Genomic DNA, 12,024 nt, shown 5'->3' on the forward strand with positions numbered 1-12,024 from the left:
CATTCGAATATTCTGTTTTGAGAAGTTAAAACAACACAAATAAGCTCTTAAGGCTTCCAATTTTTAGCCTATTTGCTACAATTCCTTTTACCCCAAGTAGGAACATTAACTGGATTTTCTCTTGTTCTTCTTAATGTATTTTGCAGCTCTCCTAGCGTGAAATTTCCTTAATTTTCTGACACACTTTTACTGGTAAATATTGTGTAAATTTGGAAGCTGATAGGACTTCACTGGGAAAAAACTTGTTAGAAATAACCTAGCAGACTGTATTTAGTAAATGTACCTTAAGGTACTTAGAAGCTAGGCTTGCAAATTTACAGACTTGATGCTGCACATCCTCATCTTTTATATTCAAAACAAATAATTATTTTGCAAAAATATCCTTTAAAGCATACATTCTGGGCTATTAGAATTTATAAAATTTCCAGTGTCCATATCATATTTAGAAAGGGAATTTGTTTTCAAGAAGCTAGTGCTCTAATTGGGTTCTGTTTGGACTTACTGAAGTGAACAAATAATAAGAGCTTTATGGTAGCACATAAGAATCGCTTTCATGAAAAGTTAATGGGTGCTAAACATCTAATGTCTGTCCCAATCAGTTGCATCTATTTTTAAGACTGAAGATAGCTAAGAATTTGCTGAGCTGTTTGAATATGCTCTTTGTTTCTCTTAACAAGATTATGCCTATATTGTAGTTGCTCTGGAATTTAGTATTTACATCTGAAATCTAGTTTTTGCTGACATAGAGCTAATTCATTTAAAATACAGTTGTTGCATATTTTGGAGATATTTCCAAGAGCAGCTTTCATCAAGCTGGAATTGTCATTTTTGTTGGAGCTGCAATGCCCAGAATTAAGACTATATTTGATCAATCACGATTTATTATAACCTAAAACAATTTTTGGTGCGTTGAAACACATGTACCTTGGTATCTGTTAATCTTTCTTCTGCTTTGATACTGTGAATGGCAGTTTACCCCAGATAAGATTTGCTATCTGGGCTAACCCTGGCTAGTGAGCTTCCAAAAGCTAATAATATGGTATGGCTTGTTTTTTCCTATTATTTTTCAATTTCCTCATCCACTTTAGTTTGTGTATACAAAATAAGATAACATAATTAGGCAGTGAGAGTTAAATTCACCTCATTGCTTACTGAGTATCTGGTTATGGCTGAGGTCTTATCTATTAAATTGGCTAAATTCCTGAAAGATGGGTCACTAATAATACCTATTATTGACTATATAGTGAGGGATTTTAATATTTCTTCTATGTAACTTAGATCTACCAGTAATTGCTGATTGTTTAGAAAATACAAACAACTGAATAAATAATACTGTGATGTGTCATTATGTAAAAAATAAAAAATAATTGAAGATTAAGGTATTTGAGTTTGCAGATAGCTCAATACTTGAAGGAAAGTATTCATCTAACCACATTATGCAAACTTTCCTGTATATTTTGTATATCAGAAATGTGGAATTGTGTTAAATAAACCTCACCTGAGTATATGGATGAATCTTGCTAGTAGAACATTTCTAGAAATCCGATATTAAGTGATGATCTGGAAGTGATGATTAGTAGGTTACAAAATTGAATAAAGTGAGAAAAAAGGATTAAAATTAGGCAGAAATGAAAAATGCAAAATTTATTTGGCTATATTAATATGGCTGTTCAATCGTGTTTGCAAATACAGGTAGTCCCCAGTTTAAGAATGAGTTCCCTTCCCAAGGTCTGTCCTTAAGACGAATTTGTATGTAAGCCAGAACAGTATTATTGTATAATACTGTATAAGTAGTATTGTATAGTTAACTTGAACCATTGTGTATTTAACTCAAATCATTGGGTATTTAACTCAAATTTTGCTACAACAGACTCCCTTCTTAACTATGGGTCATCCTTAAACCACGTGTTCTTAAGCTGGGAACTACCTGTACGTGATTTGTAACATTTGTAATGAAAAAGGGAATTTGTTTATGTCTTGCAATAGGTAATACAAAAATGTCTATCGGTTTTTTAATACCCTTTAGAGTTTTAAAAGCCAGACTTAATGTCTGAAATGCATAGGTTCATCTTGATTTTTTTCCTAGCTGATAGGGTTAAAGATGTGGATAAATACATAAATAGATAACTAGTGTTATTGAGTACTCAAAAGTCAGATCTGCAGACACTACAAGCTACAGGAAGTCCTACAACTGAACTAATAAGTCTGTTTTGCTTCCTATTAGGACAGGGAGTAGGAGAGCTGTGAGGAAATTACATAGAGAGGGACATAGATTTGGATTTCATTAAGACTGCTTTTTGTTTCTTTGGAACAACAAAGTTGAGTTCTGTACAAAGGAATCTTATTACTAATGTTACATTCAATATCATTCCCAAATTACATTGCTTAACCAGTAAATGTTAGTAAAATGTTAGAACAGTAAACATGTAAATTGTTTAATAAAATCTGAATCAAAATTATGTCACTTGATTTCACTATGTATCAAATTACCTTGGGCTATGCAAACCTACACTAATTGTAGAAATAAGTATCAGCTACTCTGACTGCATTTTAGCTAATGAAATTTAAATGGTCTCTATTTTGATTTCCTGCCTTAAAAAATTAAAATCTTGTAAAGAGAATCTGTTGCAGCTATTTTTACTGCTCTTATGTGGTATTTTGCACTTTATAATTTATCAATTTATAATTTATAAAATGCGCCCTACATAGATAAACTTGTCTTCATATTTATCAAAATTTAAAACATAGCCTGATAATTGATAAAAGCCAAGTGCTTGAGAGAGAACTCAATCTAGCACTGTGTGATTTTTTTTTTTTTGCACAGGCAACCACCTATTATTGAGCCCCAGACACTCAAATTAAGCTTCATTTATTGAGCCTTCACTAATCCCGTGAATTGTAAGCATAGGAGAATGGTTTGTAATTGTTGCTGTGCATGTAAAGCCTCCCAGGGCAGGATATACTCACTGTCCTCTGTGCTCTGACATTATATTAGTTTCTTGGAGTTCATAACATTAATCATATATATGGTGGGGTAGGTACAAGGTGCTGTAAGTACAATACATTTGCATTTCTGGGCTTAAAGTAGATATATCTGTACAGTATTTTGATCATTTGCCCACCATTTTATACTATGAATTGTATCAAATAGATCCACTTACAGAAGGCTTTTGATTTTGTGGAGGTTTCCATGGGTTCAGGTTTGCAAATTCCCCTTTTTGTTTACAAGCTCGTTCTCTGAAGTTGTTCCAAAGGATTTTGAAATGCTCTGGAACAGATTCATCGAAACACGGGACTGCAGAAAAAGAGAAAATCGGGGAAAATCTTTCCCCTTTCCCTTAGATATATTTGGGCGGGTTCATAGATCTTCAGTCTGTTGATACAATTAGATATAAATATGTTTTTACAAGCCTTGGGATTGGTTTTATTATGATCTAGTTGATTTATTTCTTATTTTATACGCGTGAGAAAATGGAATATGAAACAGTGCTTTAAAACAAAGTTAATAGAAGTAAAACTCTAGCGCACGGGGAGGACATACAAAACTTTTATCATATTAGGGTCTGATACTTTCCCCATTTTGGCAGTTTTCACAATCCATGTGAAATGTGAATTGTTTTGTCATTCATGGTGGTGTGGATGGTGGGGCATGACTTTGCCCCCTATACCCCTTATTCTCTTGTTTAAAGAAGGTTAATGGGGAAAAAGCAAATGATCAGGTGCAGAATAGGGCAAGCTTCTATACCTTTACCTGTTGTAAAGAAAATTAAATTTAACAGCAGAATCATCATTGTTAATTTTTTCTCTTCTATGCGGTAATTAAAGGTACAGAGCTTTAACTTCCTTTGCACTTAGGTACTTTTTGAAAAGGAATAAAGAAAGAATTGGACCTGTCAAGATTTGTATCAATTTGAGCCAATTTGCTGAAAAATTGGATTGGGGATCATAAATTGATGGATGCAAGAGTTTCAGTTTTCTCCTTTCACTAGTTTTACTGATGGAATATAAGTTACACCCACCGTAAAAAAGTTTAGCTCTCCTTTTTTACCCATCTGTGCTGAGATTTATATTTGTCCCGCAGTTTAGAATGACCCAGATTAGATCAATTTGCATCTGAGGATGTAGGCATCTACAGTGTAAGGACAACTGCATTCCACATGGACTTGACATCTGAAAAAGAAGTTGAGAATACACTAGAGAATAAATTCTGATTTATGCAGCAACATTTTACATAAGTGCTGTAAATAAGGTCACCGAATATATTAGGATGGGTTTTTGACTTGACTAATTTTTTTAAAATTAACTGAGCCCTTAAGAGGGAAGCCCTCATTTAAAACCTCTGCAGAAATGCAAACTGCTATTGTTATTAATACTGTTTTTATTTTTTTTATATTTTACTGTATCTCATAAGGGAAATTCTATTGATGGAATACTAATTAACATAAATAATGACAATAAATAAATAGCTTAGGAAAGAAATTGTAAAACATGTAAAAGACATCCCAAGTTAAGAAATAGAAATAAATATTTTTTCTACCAATTGAACTAATGGAAGATTTCATACTGACGTTTTCAATAATCGCTTTGCTTATTGCTTTCTGACTCCCAATGATAGTAGATGATGCTGTTTTATGTTCCCAACCTCAGAGTATACATCATATAAATTATTAAATAAAAGTTTATTGCTTTAAAATTTATTTTAATGGGTAGTGGTATAGAATTGTTTTAAATAAATACATTGCAATAGCTTGCAAATGGCACTTTATGTTATATATTTTGGCTATGGAGTTAATTGCTTAATCTGCTGTCACATTTGACAGTTTCATTGAAAGCATAACTTGGTAATTTAAATCCATGTTATATCCAAGGGATTTTCCTGATGACGGCAATGTAAAGTAAACCACATACTGTATATTTATCAGTTATGTGTGAATAATATCAGTTATCATTCAGAGCTTTTTCTTAGCTGTACTTCATTTGCTTTGAGCAGAAGTTGGAGAAACAAGTGTGCATATAAAATCTGTAAGATCTTAGAATTCCTCTGATTTTTAAAACTTCATACATTCTTTAATGAATATTATCTACAAAGCATTCTTAATCAGGTAACAGATTTGGCTAGCAGCAGGCTGGGTCTTAATTTTTAAGCACTCATACCACACCCTAGCATTCTTGGAGAGTTTTTTATGCTGCTCCAGAGAAAGTAAGCCTGCAAAGTATAGCTGGATGAATGGTTGAGGAAGGCTTGTTATCTATCTATCTATCTATCTATCTATCTATCTATCTATCTATCTATCTATCTATCTAATTTATATATTTATAAATTTGTTTTCATCCCCTAAGATACAAAGGCTAGAGGTAGATTGTTTTAAACCAACAGTCCACAGTACTGCAAAATTGAAGGAAGAGTAGGAACTGTTTTCTCTGTGTTATTTATATGTTTATATTTATATGTTGTAGCAATAATATGAATATGTCAAGCTTTTTTTCTAGTTTGCATAATGCAGTATGTAACCTAGCAGGAGTCCTTTAACTAAGGAGACCTTCAGCCATTCTGCTGTGACCCTCCAGCTTTATTTATTAAGTCAATTGTTAAATAGGAATAAAAGAGGATGAACTGCTTTATTCTGCTTTATGCAAGTAGTGAAGGGAAATTCCCATCTTCAGAAGTATGTTTCACAGTTTGAGCTGTAAAGAATTCAAAACTAGTGTTAAGAGTTGGCAGTGCAGAAGAAAGGACAAAGGAAGATAAAAAACACAAATACAGAAAGTATAGAATCACAAAATTTAAATAGTATTGAAAAATATAAAAATGGACCAATACATTACTTTGGTGTTCTGATAACCTTCAGTTTGCATTTGAATTTTGTAACAATTTTTTTCTTACCAAAATGAAGGACCAATTAATCATAATTTATCTATCGGGCAGGGATCCTATATAACCTGTAATTCATCAAACCCAGTCCCAATCATCAGTCAAGTATTAAGGCCTAGTGGTGCCAGCTTCTCTCTTTTCTGAAATCCCAGGCAGGCAATGATAATAGGTTTAGTAAGCCTCTGATGAGGCACAGGATATATCTGGGAGTCTCTGTTCTATTTGATGGGTCACAGCAGGCCTGTGTTAAGAATGGCACTAAAACTAGCAAGATTAAGCCAATTAAAAACTAAGTAAGGAAATGAAGTCGAGTAATTTAATATTAGTGTTAACTCTGAAGCAGAATGCATTAATAAAAGAAATAGAGCTCCACAGGCAGTACCAGAAATAACTGATATCATTTATTTTGCCAGTGATTTTGACTACTCTGGACCAGATCTTTTGTCATTTCAAAGAAAACTGCTTTTCATTCTGGGCTTCCTGAAATCTTACAGTGGGGCAAAAAAGTATTTAGTCAGTCACCAATTGTGCAAGTTCTCCCACTTAAAAAGATGAGAGAGGCCTGTAATTTTCATCATAGGTATACCTCAACTATGAGAGACAAAATGGGGGAAAAAATCCAGAAAATCACATTGTCTGATTTTTAAAGAATTTATTTGCAAATCATGGTGGAAAATAAGTATTTGGTCACCTACAAACAAGCAAGATGTCTGGCTCTCACAGACCTGTAACTACTTCTTTAAGAGGCTCCTCTGTCCTCCACTCGTTACCTGTAGGAATGGCACCTGTTTGACCTTGTTATCAGTATAAAAGACACCTGTCCACAACCTCAAACAGTCACACTGCAAACTCCACTATGGCCAAGACCAAAGAGCTGTCGAAGGACACCAGAAACAAAATTGTAGACCTGCACCAGGCTGGGAAGACTGAATCTGCAATAGGCAAGCAGCTTGGTGTGAAGAAATCAACTGTGGGAGCAATAATTAGAAAATGGAAGACATACAAGATCACTGATAATCCCCCTCGATCTGGGGCTCCATGCAAGATCATGGGGGTCAAAATGATCACAAGAATGGTGAGCAAAAATCCCAGAACCACACGGGGGGACCTAGTGAATGACCTGCAGAGAGCTGGGACCAAAGTAACAAAGGCTACCATCAGTAACACACTACGCCGCCAGGGACTCAAATCCTGCAGTGCCAGATGTGTCTCCCTGCTTAAGCCAGTACATGTCCGGGCCCGTCTGAAGTTTGCTAGAGAGCATTTGGATGATCCAGAAGAGGATTGGGAGAATGTCATATGGTCAGATGAAACCGAAGTAGAATGTTTTGGTCTAAACTCAACTCGTTGTGTTTGGAGGAGAGAGAATGCTGAGTTGCATCCAAAGAACACCATACCTACGGTGAAGCATGGGGGTGGAAACATCATGCTTTGGGGCTGTTTTTCTGCAAAGGGACCAGGACGACTGATCCGTGTAAAGGAAAGAATGAATGGGGCCATGTATCGTGAGATTTTGAGTGAACACCTCCTTCCATCAGCAAGGGCATTGAAGATGAAACGTGGCTGGGTCTTTCAGCATGACAATGATCCCAAACACACCGCCTGGGCAACGAAGGAGTGGCTTCGTAAGAAGCATTTCAAGGTCCTGGAGTGGCCTAGCCAGTCTCCAGATCTCAACCCCATGGAAAACCTTTGGAGGGAGTTGAAAGTCAGTGTTGCCCAGCAACAGCCCCAAAACATCACTGCTCGAGAGGAGATCTGCATGGAGGAATGGGCCAAAATACCAGCAACAGTGTGGGAAAACCTTGGGAAGACTTACAGAAAATGTCTGACCTCTGTCATTGCCAACAAAGGATATATAACAAAGTATTGAGATGAACTTTGGATATTGACCAAATACTTATTTTCCACCATGATTTGCAAATAAATTCTTTAAAAATCAGACAATGTGATTTTCTGGATTTTTTCCCCCATTTTGTCTCTCATAGTTGAGGTATACCTATGATGAAAATTACAGGCCTCTCTCATCTTTTTAAGTGGGAGAACTTGCACAATTGGTGACTGACTAAATACTTTTTTGCCCCACTATACCTTGCCATTCTACATAGTGCAAAAGGATTTAAGAGCAGAGCAGGCTGTCAGCCTCTACCTTAAATTCTTTTAGCACTTATGTAATGTATGAGAGTGTTTCATTTGCACTCTAAACTGAATGCTCTCAGCCATGTAGCTTTTGTTGTTAGAAAGAATTATTGTCATTGATTTATACAGTTACATTTAAAAACTTTTTTTAGTTTTATAGGTGTTCTTTCATAGAAACAGATTCCTCTCTTAGAATTCATAAGAGATCAGCTTCAAAGTAACCGCTAAAACTAATACATACCCTCTGAAATGCAGAAATGTTTGTGACTTAAAAGGCATAAAGTAGCATGTGTTTTCTCCTCTGTCTAGACTTAGAAAGAACAGCCTGAATCTATTGTTCTTAGAGGTTGTCCAAGACTTCTAAGAAAATACCTTAAATTTTTCCATTTGAGAAGAACAGAAAATAATGATTTGAAGAGTCTTGTTGATTATAAACCTTAGTGATTTTTTTAGTTTGGTTTATAAAATGCAAAGCTCAGAACTCTTCATCCTCTCATTCCCCATGGCTGATTTTGCTGTTGGAAGCTTCATCTCTGAAGGTTTCCTACAAATAATTTAATCAGAAATATCCTGCTAATCATCATGTACTTAGACTGTGGCAAAAATCTGTTCATGAAATTAAATAAGATTGTTTGCTGTTAAACTTCTAATTCACCCCAAACCGACATTTGGACAAATTAAAAAGTGAAACAAAGCAAAACAAAAACATTTAAAAAGTGAACTAATGAAAACAATAGCATGTAATCAAATAGCACAAACCAATATAAAACATAAGAACTGATATCTAGAGTGGGGTCTTGGCATGGGTCTTACAAGATTTTTAAGTTATTCTAGTCAAGCTTATCTTCATTACTTCACTTCTTAGGGCTTTTTAAAGTCTAAAACTTGAAAAAAACCAAGGGCTCTTTCTTCTTCGTCATCAGACATTACAAATTTTTATGTTAAGAATTTGATGTGTGAAGATTCACTTTTTTTGCAGCTTTTAGCAGCAAGGAAACTGTCAGCCAAAGGGCTGAGAAGAAACCGATAAATTAGGAATGTACTGTACTGGAAAATATATGCTTATTAAAGCTAAATTATTAAATTAGATCTGATGGTAGGTCTCAATGTAATGTTTGTAACAGATTTTTATGGAAAGATTATCTGCTATCTGGACATTGTCATGACTGATGATTAATATAAAGCAGTTGTTGATGACGTGTGCATCACTTTTCTTGACTGAAAATAATAGTAATCATTGCCTTGATGATTACCATGGAATGGCCCTGTATCATGCCATATGCTTCTGAGATACTTCTCACAAGGTTTATTTTTGTATAAAAAGTTTGGATTCAGCACTGTACTCTATATATGTGTATATATATATATTTTTTTTACAGGAATGCCCAAAGAAAAGTACGATCCACCTGATCCACGGAGGATGTACACAATTATGTCCTCAGAGGAAGCAGCCAATGGGAAAAAATCACACTGGGCAGAGTTGGAAATAAGCGGTAAGAGAAGAAATTGTGGGTCCATGGCAAAAAAGAAAAAGAAAAAAGTGATTTTGGACTACTTATTAATTAAGGTCTGACTTCTTTATTATAACTTCAAGTATATTAAACATCCCATTAAAGTTTAATCTAGTTTAAAATGAAATGTAATGCGCTCATATTAATTTCAAACTTGTAACTAAATTCTTCACCTGGATTAAACAGGGTACTGTACTTCGTAAAAGAATATAACTCTAAGCATTATAAATATAACTTATTGGGGCTTGCATATGGTATTATTGTACAAAACTACGAGTCTGATCCAGTCTTGCTTTGTTTCTTCCCTCCTCCTACTTCACAGTTGGAATGAAATAGATATTAATAATGCCTCCATTATATTCTTCTAACTCTTGTTACTTATATGCTGAAGCAAGAATAAAAATAACTTGTACTGAATGAAAGTGGAAAATTGGAGGAGGATAAGGGAGATGTGTATATTGTGAAAATGGTTTCTTACTGTCAGTCTTTGATATTGCTTCTAGAAAACTCTGAATCATAAGTGCTTTTGTTTAGTGTCTTAGCTAGAGGACCGAGAGAGCAAAAAAGACATCCCATCTTTGATACTTCATGTTGACCTTCCCTAATCTTCAGTGAGAGCCCTGTTCAATCAAATAGGTTATCTAGCAAAGACCCATCTGTTTCTCAACAGCCTATGTACTCCAAGGCTTATGTTTCTGAACCTGGAAGCTCCATTTTCTTTTATAAATTTATCATCCAAGAATTTGATTCCTTTTAAAAAGCAACCAAGTTAGTGAAGAATGCTTTTTTGGGGGAGGAGGAGGAAGGGTCTCTTCTGATCTTACTGAAATCTCTGGATCCTGAAAAAAAAGAAATAATTTTTTTCCACCTCTGCAGAAATGCCTTCCATATACTATATTTTCATATGGAGACTGTACCATTCCAGATATCACTTAGGCACAGTTCCTAGCATCCATCATCACTAGTCTTACTTCATAAGAATTATGGAGGTTACCGATGAGTAACTTCTGGAATGCTACAGGTTATTTCCTATGCCATTGCTTTTGCAAGTTGCTTCAACTTGTTCTAGAAATATGAATAAATCATTTGTCATTTTAAAATGATTTTGAAATTAATTGTAGTGTTTTTCTCTCCTTCTGTTTGTTTGTTTAGTTGGATTCATTGTGTAAATGTAATCCCTGGATTTGGCCCTTAATATCTGCTGTATTCTTTTTATCCTCAAGGTTGTTAGTGATCAAAAATTACAAAAATGTGATGGGGGAACTTCCCTTTGCAGAAATCATGCTGAATGTTCTTGAGCTATTGACTGGTTTTGCATATGTTTAATCCTTCTACTTGAAGTAAAAATCTTTTCCACCAGTTTTCTGGATTAAACATAAAACTAAGGAATCTGTAATACTTATTTTAGTGCTTCCATCCTCTGGTAAGGAGAACATTACATCGTAATTACCAATTTTTTAGTATCTCAGTAATTTTGTATTTAAATTCTTTAAGAACTTTTAGGTATGTGCTGGGTGTTTTGATTTTCAGTTTAGGTGTCCAAACTTTTCCACTGTAAATATTTGACATTTAAAATTTCATTATCTTATTTGCACTCTATTTATTCTTCTTTATTCATCCTTTCACACTTTTCTAATAAACTGCCTGCCTTTCCAGGTAGATTAGAATTACAGTCAGTAATTTTATTTTGTTTTTAAGGATTAGGTTGAGAGCAGAGCCTTTCCAAATAGAAGGGCTCATTTTGGCAGGGGAAAATAGGATTCAGCAGAACTGTTCAACTTGAGGAAGTCAGGGTGATGATTTTTGCTAATTACCTGTTCTTTCTGCAGACCTTAGCACTGTATCACACACATTTATTCTCTCCAGTTAGTGCTCACCCTCTTCTCAACCAGCAACAGGAGAGGTAGTGAGTTGTGCCCGTACACCCCATTTTTCCTCAGGAGTGCCACCACTAGCCGCACATCTCCAGCTGGCAACTGCTGCTGCCACCTTCCATCCATAGAGTACTTAGCTGATTTGTCCTTTTTGTGCAGTTTCTTTTGGAACCCATCAATTTATTTAAATGATTGTAACTGAACTCTTTACAATCATTTCTAATGTTTTCCTTACCTCTAGTGTGATGAACCGAAGTACTGTTATACCATTACCTCTGAACATTGTATCATCTTAAGCCAAATGTTTCCAATTCTTGTTGGCTTTTTCACAAAAATCAAGTTAAAAAGCTCAGTTGATGCTTTTTGATGTTAGCTGGTGGATATTATTCACTGAACCTGAAGTTCTGATATGGAATGTTTAAATGATGCATGTCAAAGTATATGGCAGACGCTATGTTACTAGCAAAATGTTCAGTAGATATTCTTTTGGGTACTGGAGTAAAACATTCTTTTAGCTGTACATGCATCCATATGTGGGATGCTGTACCAGTGAAGTGGAGACATTTGATATACTCATTTCTGAGATTATACTGTGAACAATTACTGCCTTGGAGTAAATTATTATAGC

At 34.8% G+C, this 12,024-nt stretch overlaps 1 protein-coding gene across 2 annotated transcripts in view; it reads left to right on the forward strand.

The window, feature by feature from the left end:
* CNOT6 (CCR4-NOT transcription complex subunit 6) overlaps window positions 1-12,024 on the forward strand; it is a 52,914-nt gene that overhangs the window by 12,223 nt on the left and 28,667 nt on the right. For both annotated transcript variants that reach the window (XM_007421927.3, XM_088133817.1), the window contains exon 2: window positions 9,391-9,504. In XM_007421927.3, the coding sequence (XP_007421989.1) occupies window positions 9,393-9,504 (112 nt within the window). In that variant the 5' untranslated portion in view covers window positions 9,391-9,392. The remainder of the gene's footprint in view (window positions 1-9,390; window positions 9,505-12,024) is intronic.

This window comes from Python bivittatus, unplaced genomic scaffold (assembly GCF_059951505.1).
Source record: "Python bivittatus isolate LINGU-HERP-01145 unplaced genomic scaffold, Pbiv_v1 ctg000080_np1212, whole genome shotgun sequence".
NCBI classification, from domain to species: domain Eukaryota; kingdom Metazoa; phylum Chordata; class Lepidosauria; order Squamata; family Pythonidae; genus Python; species Python bivittatus.